Source organism: Mustela nigripes, chromosome 4 (assembly GCF_022355385.1).
Source record: "Mustela nigripes isolate SB6536 chromosome 4, MUSNIG.SB6536, whole genome shotgun sequence".
Classification (NCBI taxonomy): Eukaryota; Metazoa; Chordata; class Mammalia; order Carnivora; family Mustelidae; genus Mustela; species Mustela nigripes.
The window spans coordinates 152,731,685-152,751,517 of record NC_081560.1 but is presented as its reverse complement, the minus strand read 5'-3'; the positions used below and the strand labels follow the sequence as shown (position 1 = coordinate 152,751,517).

The following is a 19,833-nucleotide window of genomic DNA, read 5'->3' as shown; positions in this document are numbered from 1 at the left end:
GAGTACTCTACAGATGTGACAGTTTGGTTCAATGAAGGAGTGAACTGACCATATAGGTTAAAAGGTTTTTGATTGCCAGTTTAGTTGCAGATAAGAAATTAAGTCTTTTAATACAAGTACTGATTTCATAAGAACATAATCTTAGGTGTATTTTGAATTTAATTTTGACATTATTGCTAGTCCCCTGGGCTTGAAAGAAAAAAATTGTTACTTGTTCACTTCCTGTTGGAAAAAACCACAAGATATTTATCATACAATTAGGGATAAAATGGTATTATTGCTGTGATGGTAGATGTTTTCCTATCCTTGATTGTATTATGGGCAGAAGTTTCAAGTTGAAAATAGGGCCCCAGTTCTGAAAGCCAACCAAACTGTTGTGGTGTCAGCTAGAATTTCTGTGGTACTGCAAAAATCTTAGGAAAAAAAAATCCTGAGTTGGCTCAAGTACTTAACTGTGCTGAAGTACAGTTAATATTTCCCCCTTTAACTCACAGACTTCCTGATGTTTGTGAGTCTCTATAGCTGAACTTTGGCAGGTCTGGACTGAGGAAAGATGCTTTATCTCAGTGCCTGTTCTGGGATCATGGTGTCAGTGGCAATACCCTTGCTAGTTTTGTCTTGTTTCAGAGAAAACTAAAAGTAGCATTACACTAGAAACATTTCCACTTCTGAAAAACCTTCCTGAATTAATGTAGGCCTTAAGTGTGACATCAAGTTAGTTATCTATGTTTAATGAAGAACTATACTTAATCTGGCTAGTCTGAACTTGAACATTTGCTTATCATTTATTCATCTATCCATTTATCAAACATAAGTCTTTGTTAAATTTAGGGTCATAGCACTGTACAACTTCAGGGACACCATTCTCTTTATGTCAGTGCAATAGAGCATGTAAAGTGAAGAGGGTTGGTAATGCCAAGACACCCTTATCAGGCTATCTGTTCAGCATTAGGGTGTACAAAGCCAAATAAAACATGATACCTTCTCCTGGAGGTCTCAAGCTAAGGAGGCAGACATGTAACATGTAATTAGAGTAACATGTTATAGGTGTCATGCTGGAAACCTGTCCTGATTAGAGTGGGTCCAGAGGAAGGAGCATATAACTCTGTTGGCCCAAACTAGTGAGGAGTGGGGTTGCTGGGTCAGGAAAGGCATCAAAGTGGTGGGACTTGAGCATAGTTAGAAAAGCATACAGGTAGGGAGAAGGGAACTGATATTGCTGGTGGAGAGCACTGGGAGAGCCAAGCTGGACAAGGTGAACCAGCCTGGATGATTGTGGATAGAATAGCTGTGTAGCAGGTCACAGTGTGGGGCTGCCCTGAGGAGATAGCAGAAGAATCATGTTGGAGCAAGAAAATAGAGAACTTTATTAACTTTGTAAGAAATTTGGACTTTATGGGAGCCTGGGTGGCTCAGTGGGTTAAGCCTCTGCCTTTGGCTCAGGTCATGATCCCAGGGTTCTGGGATCGAGCCCCGCATCGGGCTCTCTGCTCAGTGGGGAGCTTGCTTCCTCCTCTCTCTCTCTCTCTCTGCCTACTTGTGATCTCTCTCTGTCAAATAAATAAATAAAATCTTAAAAAAAAATTTGGACTTTATCCTATAGGCAAGTAGGGAGTCATTGGAGAGTTATAGTTTATGTTATCTCTAAATGAGATGATCTGCTAGGAGTGGATGGTTCTCTTGTTCTGAGACAGCATAGAAATCTTGAAGCAGAAGAGAGGTAAAATAGAAACATTTTATAAGGATGTAAGGGCAAATAATGAAGTTTAAGGGCCTTCAAAGTAGTTTGAATGCAGAATTCTAGATTTCTTCTTTTTAAGATTTTTTTATTTATTCTGGGCGCCTGGGTGGCTCAGTGGGTTAAAGCCTCTGTCTTCAGCTCAGGTCATGATCCCAGGGTCCTGGGATCAAGCCCCACATTGGGCTTTCTGCTTAGCAGGGGGCCTGCTTCCTCCTCTCACTCTCTCTCTCTGTCTGCCTCTCTGCCTACTTGTGATCTCCGTCAAATGAAAAAATAAAATCTTTAAAAAAAAGATTTTTTTATTTATTCACTTGAGAAAGAAGCAAGAGCATGAGCTGGGAGGAGGAGCAGAGGAAGAAGCACACTCCCCACTGAGCAGGGAGCACTACCGAGGCTTGATCCTAGGACCCTGTGATCATGTCCTGAGCTGAGAGCAGACATGTAACCACTGAGAAACCCAGGCACCCCTGGAATTCTTCTGGATTTTTATGATTTTTTCCTCCACAGTCTTTATGTTTATATAAAATTGAATAAATCACATCATTTAATAACAACTAAAGCTGGCATAAGCTGACAGAACAAACACTAACTCTCAGTTACTGTAACTCAGGAATTCAAGTGAGGAAGAGCTGGTGCATTTAGTGTGTGGAGGCGCTGGTCAGGATCTTTTAGAGAGGGTGTAGAGGCTACCGGTTATGTAGGTGATAGCACAGTTTCTACTGTATTTACACTGTATTTTATAGGGGCATCTAAAAGATGAAAGTTCTTGACATCAGTTATATTTTAATTGAGAATTCCTCCCTTCTAGCCATTTGACTTCAAGTACAAAAGGCCAGAAAATTTAAACTTTAATCATTTAGAAGTATGTCTAATTTTTCATCTTTACAAAATGTGTTATCCAATGAAGAAGAAATTGTTTTCTCCTTATTTCTGGTAATTAATATCTGAAACGGGATCCCAGAAACTTTGTGCATCATAGATAAAACAGAGCCTCCACAAAGTCTGTTCATCTGAAATCTGAGGGTTTCCTAATTGAAGGTGATGGCCATTAGTGTTTCCTTTGTCTTTTTTCATATGGTTTTGCTTTACTCTTACTATTTACAAAAATAAAACTATTTTTGTGTATGCACATGAAACCATAAGCATAGACAAGAGCAAATTTTTTACATTAATAAAATGGATTGAAAGGGAATGACTAGTGCTGTCTAGATTTTGTCTTCTGGCCTGATTGGATATACAGGCTGTAAGGGTTGTTTTTGGAGAAAAGGACACCAAATTAGTCGTACTATGAGCATGATAATCAAACAGGAATACTGTATGCCAGGTACTGTCGTAAACATTTTACATATAATTCATGTAATTCTCATTGAGTTGGCGACAGTAATAATGGACACCTGGAACAAAAGGCGAGGGCTGAACTCCAGCTGTGCTGACAGTGGTTATCTCGGAGGCATAAACTACTGGGCAGGGACATGCCAAGAATAACTCGGTAAGCCTTCAGAAGACCCACGGTTGTTATTTCTCTGTAGTGAAGAGCAGCAAAATCCTTAAGCCGTAGACGCCTTGACGACTTGGAGCGCGGAGCGGGGTGGACAGAGGCTACGAGCTGGAGCATCTGGGTCTAGGGGAGTTTGGAGAGCGGCCCCTGGGAACCGACTTCCGGAAGCGGCGGGGCGGGGAGGGAGGAGCCACGCCCGAGCTTTGCCAGCTGCTGCGGGGGCCTGGGGTTGTCGGGGGAGGGGAGGTGCCCGAGTGGGCGGAGCCTCTCTGCTCGTCCCCGGCGCCGACGTGCGCGCTCCCAGCCGCCGAAGTCTGCGGCCAGTATCAGGCGGGGTGGGACGTGGCTCGTGGCCTCGGGAACCTTCGGCACTCCAGTCGTGGTCAAAGCGGCTCCGGTTCGGCAGGCTGGTCGCGCGGCGGAGACCCGCCTGTGAGGTTCGTTGGGTAGCCCAGGGGCGCTGCCGGAGCGCTTGGAGACTCTTACCACGCTGGGGTGGGGAAGGGGGCTCTGCGGCCCCGGCTGTGCGCATGCGTGCTGAGCGGTGACCCCTGAGGGCTGCGGGTTCCAGGGACCGTACCGCGGCTTCGTAGGGCCACTGTGCTCTTAGAAAGTGTTGGGGAACCTGGAAAGTTGCATGAATCATTGTTGCTTTTAACTAGAAAAGTCTTACTTGGCATTAGGTGGGGAATTTTGTAGTCGGTTTGCAGTTACTGCTTCGGAAAGATGATGTGCTCGGTTGCTGTAGTTAACAAGTATACAGCGAAGTAAACTCTGAAGTGTAAATCTTAAAATATGCTATCGTGATTTCGTGGTTACTTATTTTCTGTAAGTCTCTTCAGGTATTAACCTTTATTTGCGAGGTGTAAAAAAAGTTACGGAGAATCAGATCCTGAATTTCAAAAATACTTGTGTTCGTAAAGAATTAAAAGTGGGCTGAGGCTAGGGTAGGACATACATAGCATTTGAGTGAATGAACTGTGAAATTAAAAAATAACCTTTTTTAAACAATAACGTGTGATGAAGAAATGTCTCAAGGTAATGTGGAATATTAATTACTTCATAATTAATAATTTTTTTCCGGAAAATTCTAATCTATATTGTCTCATCAAAGATAATCAAATTGGCAGTATTTCAGATTTAGTAATCCATACAACACAGATGTATGCTGTGGATTGCTTTTTCAGGGCGTGGGCTTCTAGCAATGATTTGGATGCCAGGAAAATAAAAAGTGGAAAATTTTTTTTGGAGAGGAGGGGCAGGTGGAAAGGGTGACAGACAGTGAGAGCTAGAAGGTGCAGTTAGAGATGACCTGGCCTAAGCCTTCAGATAGACAAATGGAACTTCGATTGTGATACAGATGAGGGATCAGAATCAAGGTCGCTTGCTGTGTCCTTCATACTTGGCACTGGTATTTGGCAGTGTTTTGATTATTCCGAAACTATCATGACATGCACAGGTACTATTTGTTAGCATTATCCAAGGAAGAAGTTCTAAATATAGTCATAATTTCATTGGGGAGGGTATGTACTATGGTGGGTGCTGTGAATTGTGTAAGACTGATGAATCACAGAGCTGTACCCCTGAAACAGGTAATACATTATATGTTAATGTCATAATTGTCATAATTTATTGAGGATTATGAAAATGGACAGAATCTTGGTGGAAGTTACTCCAGTAGCATGCCAATGGAATGTTCATTCTTGGTTTTTTTTTTTTGGGAATGTTAATTTCAAACTTTAGTATTGGCAAATAAAAGTAATTTGTGGGTGATAAGACACTAAAGGAAGAACAAGCTGGTCAGAGAGCATCCAGGACTAGACCTTAGGAACTTTAGTTCTGAACTCAAGCCTGTGGTCTTTAGATGGGTTGTTTAAATTGTCTGGGCCTTAGTGGCTTCATCTGTAAAATGAGAACAGTCTACAAAAGAGATGGCTAAGAGATTTTCAGCTTCAAAGTGTGGTTTGTGCTGGTCACTAGAGGGTTATAGCTTTTTGGAAATTTTATGGTCAAACCGCATGATAATGATTTAGCTTCATTTGTGGTTGGTTGCTCAATCCTGGTTTCATGATCTTTGGGTTTCATAATTAGATTTGTGCAAATATAGCATGTATAGTTTGTAGAACTCTTTGGGGAGAGCTCTAGGTTTTTCTGGAGCTTTCTTTATTTGAGGGGTGCGTGTATCTCTCCCTTCTCCTTCCTCCTCCCCTCCAAACCTAGTAGGACATGAATCCTAGAGGCAGGAAAGTTTTAGAAGCACTTAAACTTTTGACTTTGTCTAAAAAAATGTACATTTAAGACAGTCTTCTGTTGAAGGTGGTGGGGCAGTGACAGATGGGCTCTAAAGACCCTTATTAACAAGATGACTGCGTTGAAGGATAACATGCGAAAACGTGATAAATATGTGGGGAAAATCAGTTTTGTAACTTAAATCTCATCCTGCCTTCTGTTCATAGCTGATAAAAGAGAAAACCCAGTTTGTGTACTTTTGCCATTTTTTGTTCCTATTGAATAGTTTTTATAGTACTTGTAATTGAATTCAGAAGACCTACTTTAGGGATCTAGTAATAATAGCACTTTTATGCATTTGACTTTGCCACCTGTGTGATCTAGAGCTCGGGTTTGGCATTGTGAAGTACATTTTAATTTATTATTTATATACTTATTTTTTAAAAAAGATTTTGGGTTTTTTTTTTTTTTTTTTTTTTGGTCAGAGGGAGCGTGAGTGCACACAAGCAGGGGGAGCAGCAGGTAGAGGGAGATGCAGGCTTCTCGCTGAGCAAGGAGCCTGATGTGGGACTTGATCCTAGGACTCTGAGATCGTGACCTGAGCCAGAGGCAAACACTTAACCGACTGAGCCACCCAAGTGTCCCAGTACATCTTAATTTAATTTTATTGATTGCATTTTACACTGTGCCAGGCATTATGGCATTCCATACAAATGATGAAGACCTAAGAATGGGAAATTTGGCACAAGAGAAAGTTGGTTATTAATTGGAAAGACAGCTAAATATGCCTTGCATGTAACTTTTAAGTGCAAAGTGAAGCAACTTTTGGTAATGAGGTGACACTAGCTCTCCACATATGAGCCAGCAGTTCAGTTGTGTTGCACAGGTATTGTTCAGGGTCTCGACAGTGTGCACTAAGTGTACACTAATGCCTGTGCTTAAAACAGGTCAGTTTTACAGTGTGAAAAAGAAGTTAGCAAAATAGTTACAGCTGGCCTTTTGAGGGTTAAAAAAAAATTCCACAAAGATTTCTGTCAAATTTAGTTACGGAGGCCCTTCCTTTTTAGAGGTCATTATGGGGAAACAGATCGAGATAGCGAAATAACAGGGAAGTTACAAAGTTTCCTGAATCTTTCAGTTTCTTAGAGGATCTCTAGTTCCTCAGTATGTATCTTTCCCTGAGATTCTCAAAAGAAAACCTATTAGGTTTCTTCTTCCCATCATTTTATTTAAGGATGGGGGTCATACCACTTTTGTCCCTTCCCAGCTTTTAGCTAGCTATGTGGTCCTGAACCCTAGGCTTGCAGGTACAGTCTAGGCCAGAAGTCACTTGCTTTCAGATGAAGAGTCAGCCTTTTGGGGGACTCTACACTGGGTAGGCTGCCATTCAGCCAAAAACTGGCTTCTTTGAGAAGGTCTCTGCCTTCAGAACTGACAGGAGGTTCTTTCACATGTTCCCTCAGATGTCTCCTGGTAATCCTCCTCTACTCCCTTTGGGTGATTCTGAACAAATCTAAGTCTTTTCAAGCGGTCACCAAGTATTTGAGTGTTGTAATCAAGTCCTCCCAGAGACTTATCTAGGCTAAACAGCTTCCCTTCCTGGAGAAATTTTTCATGGTTTGAAGGTCCCTTTGCCTGTTAAACTGTGTTAATCAGAAAGAAATTTTAAATTTAGTTTAATAAACATGGAACAGCTTAGTCCTGTGACAACCACTATACTGTTGGTAAATGCAAATGGTGTGTTTTCTCTCGGACCCAGCACAGTGCTAACTCATATAGAGGTTATTTTCAATTAAAAATCTTCATCCTTTTAAAAAACATTTTATTCTCTTCCACTTTGTCCTCCCCCATTCAAGTTTTAAAAATTTACATTTAGTTTTATCAAATTTAACAGCTGTGTAGAGATTGTTGTGGAATCTTTTTATCAAAGTCACTTGTTAACTGCAACTGTAATATCTGCTTTCTGTTTTGTTTTTTTTTTTTAAATCCATGTAATTAGGGAAAACAGGGGAGTTTGGGGGAAAACATACCTCTAAAAACTTTATAGACTGGCTTCATTCAGTCTTCTATCCTTTTGAGTTGTTTGTAAAAAATAATCTTAGGATTCCATTTAGTTGTACCTGTTTATCTCATATTCACTTGTCCCCAGAGATAGGATATCACCTTGACACAGGACATACTGTTGAGCATCCAGATAGAGTGTGGCTGCAAGACTACATTGAGTGGCTGGTTTAGTAGAATTGTCTGAGAAGGAGATAACTTTGATGTCATCGGGCTTAGTGAACACCTGCTGAGTTACATTGATTACTGCTTTTCTCTAAGTGTTTAGAAACTATCTCTGATTCTAGATCTATCTACGATAGACACCACACTTCTTCCAGTGGTTTTTGTCAAACTTTTGCTTCATTGTTTTTCCAACCATCTCTGTCTCAGTCTCTTATCATTTTATCATTGCTTGTGTGCTGTTCTTTCCACTTCTGTTTCTTATCTCTTGTAAACCTAAGATGATTAGAAAACTGTAATTTCTCATACCAGTGCCTGTAAGCACCTCCCTTATATCAGAATCCTTTGAAATTACTTTGTTAGATTTACATTCTTGAGAGCATCCTACCTATGAAACCATTCCTAAAGCCTTTCTAAATTAAAAAAAAAAGTCCCACCTTAAAGAAAATAATTTAAAATTTACATTTTCCTAATCAATTTAGGTAAGTGCCAGATCCAAACAATGTTCTTAATTCTCCTTACCAAGTTAGTAGTTTTTAGTTGCTTTTCAAAGTAATTACGAATCCTTCTAGACCTTTCAGAACAAGAACATGTGCTCCCTATGTGTGTTATAAATAGAAACTTGCACCGTAGTGTTCTTTTAACTTCCTGGAGGCCATTTGCCATATCAGTTCAGGAAAATTAGTGCCTTTTTTTTTAGGAATAATCTGTTCACCTTTAAAATGTCACTCAAGTACATGCATAGAATTGTAGGGTAGGAATGCAGTAGTGGTGGGCAGGGAAGAAGAGGCAGTATTTATTAAGGGTATACTATGTGTCAGGTCTGTGTTGGAGGTAATCTAAGTAAGTTAGTAATTGGGAGCTGGTTGGAATGATCATTTGGGGGATGATTGAAAGGTGGTTTTTGGTTGTAATTACAGTACAATTTAGATTGTTCTTTTTTTTTTTTTTTCTTCCAAAGGAACAGTGAGCAGAATGAGTACCTCACAGGACCAGAGTGGCTGCTCCAGTACTAGAGAGCCCCTTTTGAGGTGTTGTGATGCACGGAGGGACTTGGAGCTTGCTATTGGTGGAGTTCTCCGGGCTGAACAGCAAATTAAAGATAACCTGCAAGAGGTGTGACATGTGCTTTTTTCTTCCCTTGTCTGGACTCTCAGCACAGGGCTAGTTAGAGTATGGCTAAGGGCTTGGCTTCTCTGTGCCAACCAAAAAGTTTCACCTGATGCCTTGCATGGTATGCCTGAAATGTTGGTACCTTTGATTCCTAAGTGAAATTAAGCAGATGGTAGAAGAGTCTGAAAAACCTTGTACTACCTTAAAGAGTTCAGTTCAGCATGCATTTTTAAATTGTTCCTCTGTGTGGTCCCTGTGCCAGATACTGCCCTCAGTAAAAAATAACAAAATGAATGAGTACCATACTTCCCAGCTGTGTGTCCTTGATGCATGAAGGGTGGTACTTCATCATGTCCCCTGCCATCTTTTAACTTAGTGGTGGCATGGTTTTGGTGGTGGCATGGTTCTGTAAATAACTTTATCTGTTAGATCAAGCCAGAATGAAATCTCTTTGTTCCATTGACCTAATATTATTCTATTGGTGAGTGGGAAGACCATGTATTACATGACTTTGAAATACAACTTTATTATACAGAAAAAAATTGTTTTAAAATAGTTTCTTATGTGAATTCTCATGGATAATTTATAGCTGTTCTGATTTCTGTCCTTCGGATTTTTATATTTGTTCTTTTTTGAATTGCTGTTTATGCTTCCAGAAACACTTAGTTTATAGGTTTACTTAAACTGTCTGTCCTTGTGGTCTTCTGTCTGTTCACATGTAGTCGCACATCTCTTTACTGAATTGGCCTCTGTAAATAGATGGCTCATTCATAGAATGAGAAAAGGGATAAGGGCTAGCTATTAAAACTCCTGTCTTACTCCACTGGCAAATTTGTAAGACTTTAGGTTTTCAACTTGTATGGAAAACTGAGGGCCATCAGCATTACATGATCTGTCCTTTTATTTTCTCTTGATTGCTTTAGGTCATCCAAATAAACCTGCTAGTCTTTGGAGAGAGGGGGTATTGAAGGAGGATTTTAGAGCTTATGAATGCTTTTATGGCTGGAATTCTTAAACTGGGTCCATGGTTTTGCTTTGGGGACCATAAATTCCAGAATTAACGGGCAAAATTTTGAGTATATAATATGTATTTTCTGGGGAGATGCTCCATAGATATGATTGGATGACGAAAAGGATTTGTGATCCCCCCATAAGCTCAAGAAACTCACCATTCTGTGGGAAACACCATTCTTTGGGCTTTTTAACAGCAGTGAGGCTAATAGGTACATGTTTCCTAGGTCAAAGCCCAGATTCACAGCTGCATAAGCCGTCACCTGGAATGCCTTCGAAGCCGTGAGGTGTGGCTGTATGAGCAGGTAGATCTCCTCTATCAGCTTAAAGAGGAGACACTTCAGCAGCAGACCCAACAGCTCTACTGGGTAAGGAGGCTGCAGGGCAGTAATCAGTTTGAGTATGGTTTCTGGTTTCCAAAGAATGTCTTTCCTATAATGTAGCATTAATAAAGATCAGGTATAAGTTTAATTTCAAGTGCTGTTTGTTAACTTGGATATATTTGGTGCTTTTAGTATCACTGGCTACATGGTTCCATTTTTCTTACAGTTACTGGGCCAGTTCAATTGTCTTATTCATCAGCTAGAGTGCACCCAAAACAAAGATCTAGCCAATCAAGTTTCTGTGTGCCTGGAGAGGTAAAAATATTTACTTGTTTTGACTTTTGGCTCTTTGATTTGATGTATGTATGTTATTTTTAAAAAGATTTTATTTATTTACTTGAGAGCGATATCAAGAGAGAGCAGGAGTGGGGGGCAGTTGGAGCGGGTGGGGAGAGGGAGGAAACAGGCTCTCCGCTGAGCAGGGAGCCTGATATGGGGTTTGATTCTGAAAGCCCCAATTATAACCTGAGCCTGAGGCAGATGGTTGACCAACGGAAGCACCCAGCTGCCCCAACTTCGATGTATTTAAAAAACAAGTCAATTTTGTGTCTTATTGTATATCTTGGATTTAACCTGACTTCTCTTTTCCTGTGATAAGATCATCTGACTTTATATACTTAATATTATACCTGATGGTACATAGTGAAGTCATCTGCCTTTGATGAGTTTCTTAGAAAAGTAAAGTACAGTCATTTCAAATCATTCACACTTTGGCTTTTGTTTTAGATTAAAATCATTATTCCTTAAAAATAGATTTTATTTTTTCTCCAGACTGGGCAATTTGACCCTCAAACCCGAAGATTCGACTGTCCTGCTGTTTGAAGCAGACACAACTGCTCTGCGTCAGGCCATCACCACGTTTGGATCCCTCAAGACCATTGTGAGTAGTGTTGATCTCTGATAATTCATAGAGCACTTCTCAGATCTGTGGACTCACAGATGGTCTTGAAAATTTTTGCTATGAATAGTGGCTTTCTTGAGCATTTGCTATGCTTCAGAAGTTTCATGTTCTGATTAAGTTGATAGAGCATTAGGCTGGTAGTTCTTGGAATGTGGAACTGACTCACTTAAAATCTCCAGAATTCATCTTGTATCCTTTTACATAACTTTTGACATTTTTCTTATAAAATCTATGACTTGAATGGTCTTTAAAATAAAAAACCAAACGGTCTCATTTGAGTCTTGTAAAAGCGGTAATACTACCAGTTCTGGTGAAGAATTCTCTTGTATAGTGAGTTATGTAGTAGAGAATTCTCAGATTTCATAACTACTTGTGTAGGGCATTGAATTTAGTGTAAAGAATATTCTCGTGAAATGATAATGCTTTGCTTATTACTTTTGAAATTGAGGAATTACAGTTTCACCTTTTTGGGATGAAAGCATAACGTTAATAAATGTGATTAATTTCCTTTCATTTTATAGCAAATTCCTGAGCACCTGATTGCTCACGCTAATTCATCGAATATTGGGCCTTTCCTGGAGAAAAGAGGTTATATCCCATTGCCAGAACAGGTAAAATGTCATTTTTGTTTCTGGTAACTAAGTTATTACTTGGCTTATTTGTCTTTTGGCTTTTGAGTAAATCACTTTTATTTATTTACTTTTTGGTACCATTTATTTGCAAAATGGCACCAGTGGAAATGAGTTAATTTATGCAATTAAACACTCCCTTTGAGACTGAATGTCAGATAGAAATTTAGAGATTTTATAGGTGTTACGAGAAAAAGGCAATTGTTGTCAATTAGTTCATAAGACATATTATCATTAGCTCTCTGATTGGGGTAGTTCTCTCTTAGGGAACCTTCTCTTTATAATTCTTAAGGCAATGTGAATAGGAATGCTAGATATTTTGAATTGAGAGCAACCCTGGAGATGATGAGCTATACTTCTTGTTTTTCTCCAACAATTTTATAATCGTTAAGATGGAGGGTTAGGGAAGTCATGTGATATGTGCGGGGTCAGTGGGAAGCCAAAATTAGAAAGTGTGGATCTCCTGCTTTTCTGGTGAACCTTCCATGGCATTTGGCATTGCCTTGTTAAGCAGCAGAGTATTATGTGATTAGCAGAAGTCAGCATCCAGCACCACGGCTGTCTCTCTCAGTGACTGGCTCCTTGGAAGCAAACCTGCCAGTGGTCGTCAGGCTCCTTACATCCCCAGCACCAACCTCCAGGACTGGCTCACCCAAAAGCAGACCTTGGAGAACAGTCAGGTGTGTTGCTGCCTTTATTGTTTCTGAGGTAGATGCAGTAGTAGTAGATGGTTTTAGTTTTTCACTTATGGTTTATGTCTTTGTTTTTTAGTTCTAAGCTGAAAATATTTTTACAACTCTTTATTACAACAGTAATACCTCTTCACTACAGATAGAAAGCTTAGAAAACGGAACCATAAGGAAATACAAACTCATAATCCCAAAATTCAGAGCTAATTACTGTAACACTTGTTTATATACTTCCATTTTTCTATGTGTACATATACTTCAGAAACATGATTCTGTAAATCCTGTTTTGACTGGATTTTTTCCACTAAGAGAGCACAAAGATGTTTCTCTTTAATTTCTTTCATAAAATCCTTAATAGCATATAATATTTTATTGATTGGCTCTAACTTAAACTCTAGTTTTCTAGGTATAAACAGAGTTCCCCTAAACAGCCAGGAGTTCGTTTGTGCACATTCTTGATTAGTAAAATCCTAGAAATTGCATTTCTAGATTATAATTCTGCATACCCTTCAAGACTTTGGATACATATTGCCAGTTTGACTTTCCAGGAAGTTGGTACCAATTTATATTCAGAAGAACACGCAGCAGAATATTGAGGGTGCTTCCTTCCCTGAAACTTCTTGAATAGTGACAGTCATATTTATAAGTTCCTTTTTTCTCCAAATTTGATACAAAAGTAACAATTTTACTTGTTTTGAAGTTTCTTTGCTTATGGAGGTTGAATATTTTTCATGTTTATTAGCCTTCCTGGATGAGTTGCCTAATCATATCCTTTGTTCATTTTTGTCTTCTTTATTCATAAAGATTTTTTTAAAAAATATTTTATTTATTTGACAGAGAGGGAGAGATCACAAGTAGGCAGAGAGAGAGGGGAAGCAGGCTTCCTGCTGAGCAGAGAACCTGATGTGGGACTCCATCTCAGAACCCTGAGATCATGACCTGAGCCGAAGGCAGAGGCTTAACCCACTGAGCCCTCCAGGCGCCCTATTCATAAAGATTTATTATGTAGAACTGCCAGACTCTTTTCTATCAAATATGCTACAAGTACTCTTTCCTACTTTATCTTTACTATTTTTTTTACTTTTTTTAAAACTGCAGAAAATTATTTTTTTTTTTTGTTATTCACGTATGTAAATATTGCAGTAGAGAAATCCTGTGTCTCTTGGCCTTATCTATGTAAATTTAGAAACACTGGGCAGTGTAATAAATGTGCAGATAGAACTCTTATCATTGAATTCCAAAGCAGCCATAATGTTCTTTTGAACTAATACTGTGTACTTCTTGTGTAGACTTCTGCCAGAGCCTGCAATTTCTTCAGTAATGTCTGGGGCAACGTAAAGGGCTTAGAAAACTGGCTCTACAAGAGTCAGCAACAAGAGGTTCCTGAAAAACCAACTTCCCAAAAGTGTAACAGCCATTCTACCACCAGTTCTTACTCTGTTGAAATTGAAAAGGTTGGAGACCTGGACCTTCTTGATCAAGATGAGATGGACCTTTCTGATTGGCTGGTGACTCCTCAGGAATCCCTGGAGAAGCCTGGGAATGGCAGCTGTGAAACCAGTGAGAAGTTGAAGCTCCTGTTGCACGTGTTCCAGGAGCCCTACAGTGTGAATGATTGGCTTGTCAAGCCCGATTCCTGTACCAATTGTCGGGGCAACCAGCCCAAGGGTGTAGAGATCGAAAACCTAGGCAATCTGAAGTGCCTGAATGACCATTCTGAGGCCAAGAAACCCTTGTCTACTCTGAGCCTGATTACAGAGGATTGGCTTGTTCAGAACCATCAGGACCCATATAAAGTAGAGGAGGTATGCAAGGCCAACGAGCCCTGTACAAGCTTTGCAGAGTGTGTGTGTGATGAGAACTGTGAGAAGGAAGCTCTGTGTAAATGGCTTCTGAAGAAAGAAGGAAAAGACAAAAATGGTATGCCTGTGGAACCAAATCCTGAGCCTGAGAAGTGTACAGATTCCCTGAGTATGTGGCTCTGTCCTTCCAGAAAAGAGGCAACACAAGCTAAGATGTCAAAGGCAGTGGCTCCTTCTAGAATTGCTGATTCCTTCCAAGTCATAAGGAACAGTCCTTTGTCAGAGTGGCTCATCACACCCTCATGCAAAGAAGGTTGTCCCAAAGAAGTGCCTAGTATTGAAGATAGAGCTGGCAAGCAAAAGCTTATGAACCCGGCGGCCACTTCGTGGTGTCCCTTAAACACAGCTGACTGGGTCTTGCCAGGAAAGAAAATGGGAAACCTCAGCCAGTTAACTTCAAGAGAAGACAAGTGGCTACTTCGAAAGAAGGCCAAGGTGAGCACACATCAAAATAACACCCTTTGATCTATAGTTAGTAGATTTGTACTTTTTTTTTTCTTTTAAAAAGGAAAATTTTACTTGACAGAGAGTGAGAACAGGAACACAAGCAGGGGAAGTGGGAGAGGGAAAGCAGGCTTCCCTTGGGGCAGAGAGCCTGTTGTGGTGCTCGATCCTAGGACCCTGGGATCACGACCTGAGCTGAAAGCAGATGCTTAACCATCTGAGCCACCCAGGGGCCCTGATTTATACTTTAGTCATGAATCTTGTAAAAGGGCCAGATCCTTAAATATGTTAAATGTTATTTGGCCTATTAATTTTGATGGAAGATTAGTGATTCACACTGAAATTTTGGTGTATTTTCCAGACCCCCAATTCCCATCCTGCAGGAAACAATAAAAGGAAAACAAAACAAAACCCAGACTGTTATTGGCTGTTTAGGGAAAAGCCATAAACTGTTGTACCATTGCTCTTGCTTATTAGAATGGCCAACATTTACAACATTATTACAACATCGCAAAATATTCCTTACAGACACTACACTGTTTGGAAGATGAGTTAGGTTGGGTCTCTTGCCTCCCAGCTGTCATGTAGCAACGCACCCTTATTGTCTTCTTGCAGGAAGTATTACTTAACTCACCCCTACAGGAGGAACATAACTTTCCCCAAGACCGTTACGGCCTCCCAGCAGTTTGTGACCTCTTTGCCTGTATGCAGCTTAAAGTTGACAAAGAAAAGTGGTTATATCGAACTCCTCTACAGGTGTGTACATTCCATTAGTGTTAAAAAAGCGAGATTTTAGCTGTTCGTAAATGTTTTGTCTTCACTGGGAATTAACAGGACCCATTGAACTATATTCCTGTTAATGGCATGTATGCTAGGCAAGTGAGAGTGGCTGGGGTGGGGGTGGGGATCATAACAGTTTTTCAGGTATTTCAGTTGAACTTGCTTTATGAAATAACTCGGACATACTTGAAAGTGACCCTTCAAGATGATAAAACTGTTGGGAATTTTCAGAGCCTGTGTGGATTTTATCAGCCTATTTAGAAATAAATCAGCTCTAAGGAAGGCTGTGGGAGAGATGTGCTTTTATCCTATAGTGAAGTGACTCTAATCTTTGAACTTTTCTTTATAGATGTGAAAGAGTGGAACACGAATCAAACAGCTTTTCTGCAAATTTACACATCCATGGGCCGAGTGACTGTGTGGCTTACCAAATCATTGTGTTTCTGGGTCTGACCAGTCAGCTTAGTTCCTTTCCTGTCTAATTTTTAGCTAGTGAAGAGAAATAAGTCATCAAATTATGAGTTACTGTGTAAAAGAAAAAGGCTGTTTGTTGATGCTAAGGTGATTCAGTTCCTTCTTACAGAAGTATTAACTCAGCCCTACACTAGAAATAGCATCTTGGTGGATAGGTCTTTTTCATAAGCCTCTACAGCTCCTTAGATTGGATTGTTACTAGAAGTACACTAAAACACTGTAGTTTTTAAAATGAAATAGTTGTATAATCAAGGCGTGTTGATGTATTGGAAAGCCTAGTAAGCTTCCCTAAACTTTTGATTGTCCTCCTTTAGATGCTTCCCTTGCTGTGGGTTTTCTTCCATTGGTGGTGGAAATGATTCTTCTGTTTAATATATAGTGTATTTCACACAAATAGTTAACCTTGCCAATGTAGTGATTTTTTTTTTTTCTTACCAAAATGTGTGTTAACAATCTTGGCCATTTTGGACATTAATTACAAAACATTTTAACTTACATGTCCGATTCTACATTATTTTTCTCTTTTGAAAGATTCAGCTACTGCAAAATTTTGTCTTTTTCCCTTTTCTAAATATTATTAAAGTATCTAGTGAGCTCTAAAAGAGCTCCATTATTGCTTCAAGACTGTATTTAGGGTAGTCCTAGCCACTTTCAAAATATTCTGAACTACAGGTCAGAGAGCCCTAGTGCTGACTAATCAATCAAAGAACAAAAGGCAAGACATGTTGGAAATTTACTACTTGAACTATTTGCTATCCTAAGGGTTATTGGTGCATCCTGTGTAAGGGGAAGCTGAGCTTGACACCTGGTGCTTTTAACTAGGAATAAATTAAATGTCCTCTCACTGCAAGCATAGCAAATCTATACCTCTGAAAGTATTAGAATGCAGTGACATTTTAGTGAACAGGCCATTTTGAACACTTGTGCCTTGGGGGTGTTTACTGAAGCTTTATGAAAACTTGATGTCTTCTCAGTATCCTTAAAAGTCATGTCCATGCTTTAAAAGGTTTCTCTGTAGGAAATGCGATTTATAATGTTTTTAAATTCTCTAAGGTGAGATACATAGCTGCTTTCCAGGCTTTTAAACTATTAAGCCACTCAGCTTGCCTCTGTGTTATTGTTAATACTTTCCAGGTTTGTGATATGGTTTAAAAACCCTTCTGGGGAAACTTCATAGTCCCACAGTCCTTGCCATACAGCTTCATTAGACTTCTTGAACCACAGCAGAAAAGAACCTTCTATTTTTTTTTTTGCCCCCCACCCATACCACTTAGAACTTTATTAATAAAGATGGCAGGTAAAAATTTAAGGAGCCTTTTCCATTATCTTAGGTTGCAGGAAACTTCGTAGTTTTTTGAGGTTTAAGGATGTATTTCTAATTTTACATTCATCACCATGCTAATGAATATGTAAAACATTCTTTTGCATTGATGCATTTTGTACCCACTCCATTAAAAGCATTAACAGCCATAGTTGTTGTGTGTATTTGTAAGACTACCTTGTCACAAAATGTTCTACCACGTTAATCCTTGGGTAGGAGTACAGCTTAGAAACTTGAACATAAATTGTTTTTATATTCACTTATATATCAATATATTTTATGAATCTTAAATTAGTAAAAGGTATATTACTAACTTCATTTTGAGTCTTTTCCTGCAGACTTCAGACCTGCTATTCTAATTTTTAACCTGCTTTTTATGAAATATATTAAACTCATTTTTAAAAAGAACTAGAGGCCTTTAGCTAAGGTTCAGAGCTTTCCTATCAAGACTCCTTAGTAGGTGCATGCCAAAGGCCCTACTTTTCCTCTTTCCCTTCATAATAATCACCAGTTGTTTAGTATTACATATATGTATAACCTGCAGTGCAGTTTTATTTAACTTTATTTCATAGGTGAGAAAACAAACTCAGAAATTAAGTACCTTGCCCTTACCTCCCTTAGCTTTCCCAAGACCACCTTAAACCCTTGTAGCTTGTCCCTTTCCTCTGATTATGTTTCTAATTACCCTCCATGAGATGACGACTCAATGAGTAGAGTTAAGCATGATGGTTGGACAGACTAACAACACTACTCTAAGGGCATAATGGTTAATCTCAAGTATCTTGAGGGAGTTTTGTGTCAACTCTGTTAAAGAAAAATTGTAACCTAGCTGTTAATGGTGCCAAGAAGCCCTTCATTTCAGCACAACCAAGAAAACATGTATTGGCCGAGTCTGGGCAGACAAAAATGCTAAGAGTAACTTTCACTGTATACCCAGAAAAATGCTTTTAAATGGAGACTCACCTTATGTTTACACTTTGGTTCTATTTTCACCTTTTATTGGGAATACAAGGCAACATTACAGTTTCAGATCATTAAATAAACAAATGTGGTGATACCGTATTAACAATCATGACCTGAATTCTGTGAGTAAGCAGTTTTCCAGTTCAGGGAGTAGGGGAGAACCACATTACTCAGCCTCCAGAGGGTTCTGGCTTCAACTCTGGGTAGAAGGAATGCCAGTCCTGGTCAACCATCCATGATCTTCACCACAGCAAACTGGAATCTCCAATTTTTGAAACTAATTGTAGGAAGAAAGAGTAACTCCAGACTGACATAAAAATTGATTGGGATGACTACTAAAGTGTCCTCCACTCCTAAGGTGGCAAAATCTTCAGAGTGACTGTTGGAGTAAGGAGCCTTTCATGTGCTCCCAGTTATTATACAGTGCATAGAGGCTGGTAAGCGTTAGTCCTGCTAGACCACCTCGTGCTACCCCTCGAAGACCACCTGGAAAACAGAACAGGGGGAACAGCCTTGTATTATACAGTGTCCTGGCATCAAAGGATTAAGTAACGTTATCATGAAATTGAGACACACAATTCATGTTTATAAATATTCCACCTCAAACAATAAAAGTCCTAAAGTAATATAAGAAACCAAGACCTTTCAAGTGAGAAATTCCCTTAAATCACTTGGTTACTACATATACTGTATTCTCATTCACAACCTTTCCCATTTACTTTTAATTCATAATTATAGGTAAGATAATAAGCATTAGTAATTTGATTTTTCTCAATCTTACTTGTTCCTATAACACTTCAGACAAGATCTTATGCCTATTATTGAAGTCCCAAACAGATCAATAATCTCCTCCTAGTCCTACTGTTTAGAACCTCATAGGCATTGCCAGTTGATTTAAGGCTGTAATATAAACAAGGTGACACCCTCTTTGGGAAGAAATATTAACAAACTTTGGACTCTGGACAGGTCTTCTGTTAACTCTGAAGACTCAAGAAGTAGTGGTGATAAGATGGCTATATCAAGCTTTGAGTTAAGTAATGAGAAAGCACCACCTGCCACCGCCACCCCCACTCCTACACTGACGCATCACAGTCTTCGACAGCTCATGAGCAATGAGGCACTTAGCATCATCACATTCACTGAAAAACACTGAAGGATTAGACTTAGAACTATTTTTGCATAACGATAGTTTTTCATGTGAAAAAAGATTAGCAATATATATTTCACTTGAAATGAAATATAAAAACAATGCTTTAATCATTGCCTGAAAACCAACCCAAGTTAACATGAGGGCTAGGGGGTACCCAAATAAGCTTTTAAGAAATAACCTAATGCTCTCTTACAGTTTTACAAACAAGTGGATAACATAAACTTAAGGTAGCCTATGCTATACTTATGGATTGTTCATTCCAAGTCATGTGTTAGGAAGGCAAAGGTTGAATGGAACTGTGGTTCAGTGATTACCTTACCAGAGGTCCTTTGGCTATGAGCCAGTAAATTCTGTGAAATTCAGTGACACTGCCAAGTTACAACACTTCAGACTAACCGTTTCTGCAATGAATGTTCTGCCAG

General features: G+C 39.4%; 2 protein-coding genes across 5 annotated transcripts in view; one reads left to right on the top strand and one right to left on the bottom strand.

Annotated features, from left to right (window-relative positions):
* Window positions 1-15,941, top strand: part of NCOA4 (nuclear receptor coactivator 4) — a 62,104-nt gene extending 46,163 nt beyond the window's left edge. For 2 of the 4 annotated variants that reach the window (XM_059398012.1, XM_059398014.1), the window contains 9 exons: window positions 8,653-8,807; window positions 10,043-10,183; window positions 10,365-10,453; window positions 10,970-11,078; window positions 11,621-11,710; window positions 12,262-12,408; window positions 13,707-14,714; window positions 15,339-15,479; window positions 15,853-15,941. In XM_059398012.1, the coding sequence (XP_059253995.1) occupies window positions 8,653-8,807; window positions 10,043-10,183; window positions 10,365-10,453; window positions 10,970-11,078; window positions 11,621-11,710; window positions 12,262-12,408; window positions 13,707-14,714; window positions 15,339-15,479; window positions 15,853-15,858 (1,886 nt within the window). In that variant the 3' untranslated portion in view covers window positions 15,859-15,941. Of the gene's footprint in view, window positions 1-3,531; window positions 3,677-8,652; window positions 8,808-10,042; window positions 10,184-10,364; window positions 10,454-10,969; window positions 11,079-11,620; window positions 11,711-12,261; window positions 12,409-13,706; window positions 14,715-15,338; window positions 15,480-15,852 lie in introns of those variants that run through there. The other 2 variants (XM_059398015.1, XM_059398013.1) reach the window with 2 other exon arrangements.
* A 369-nt stretch (window positions 15,942-16,310) lies between these two features.
* Window positions 16,311-19,833, bottom strand: part of LOC132016588 (mitochondrial import inner membrane translocase subunit Tim23) — a 32,968-nt gene continuing 29,445 nt past the window's right edge. Inside the window, exon 7 of the mRNA XM_059398016.1 lies at window positions 16,311-18,747. Within this exon, the coding sequence (XP_059253999.1) occupies window positions 18,632-18,747 (116 nt within the window). The 3' untranslated portion in view covers window positions 16,311-18,631. The remainder of the gene's footprint in view (window positions 18,748-19,833) is intronic.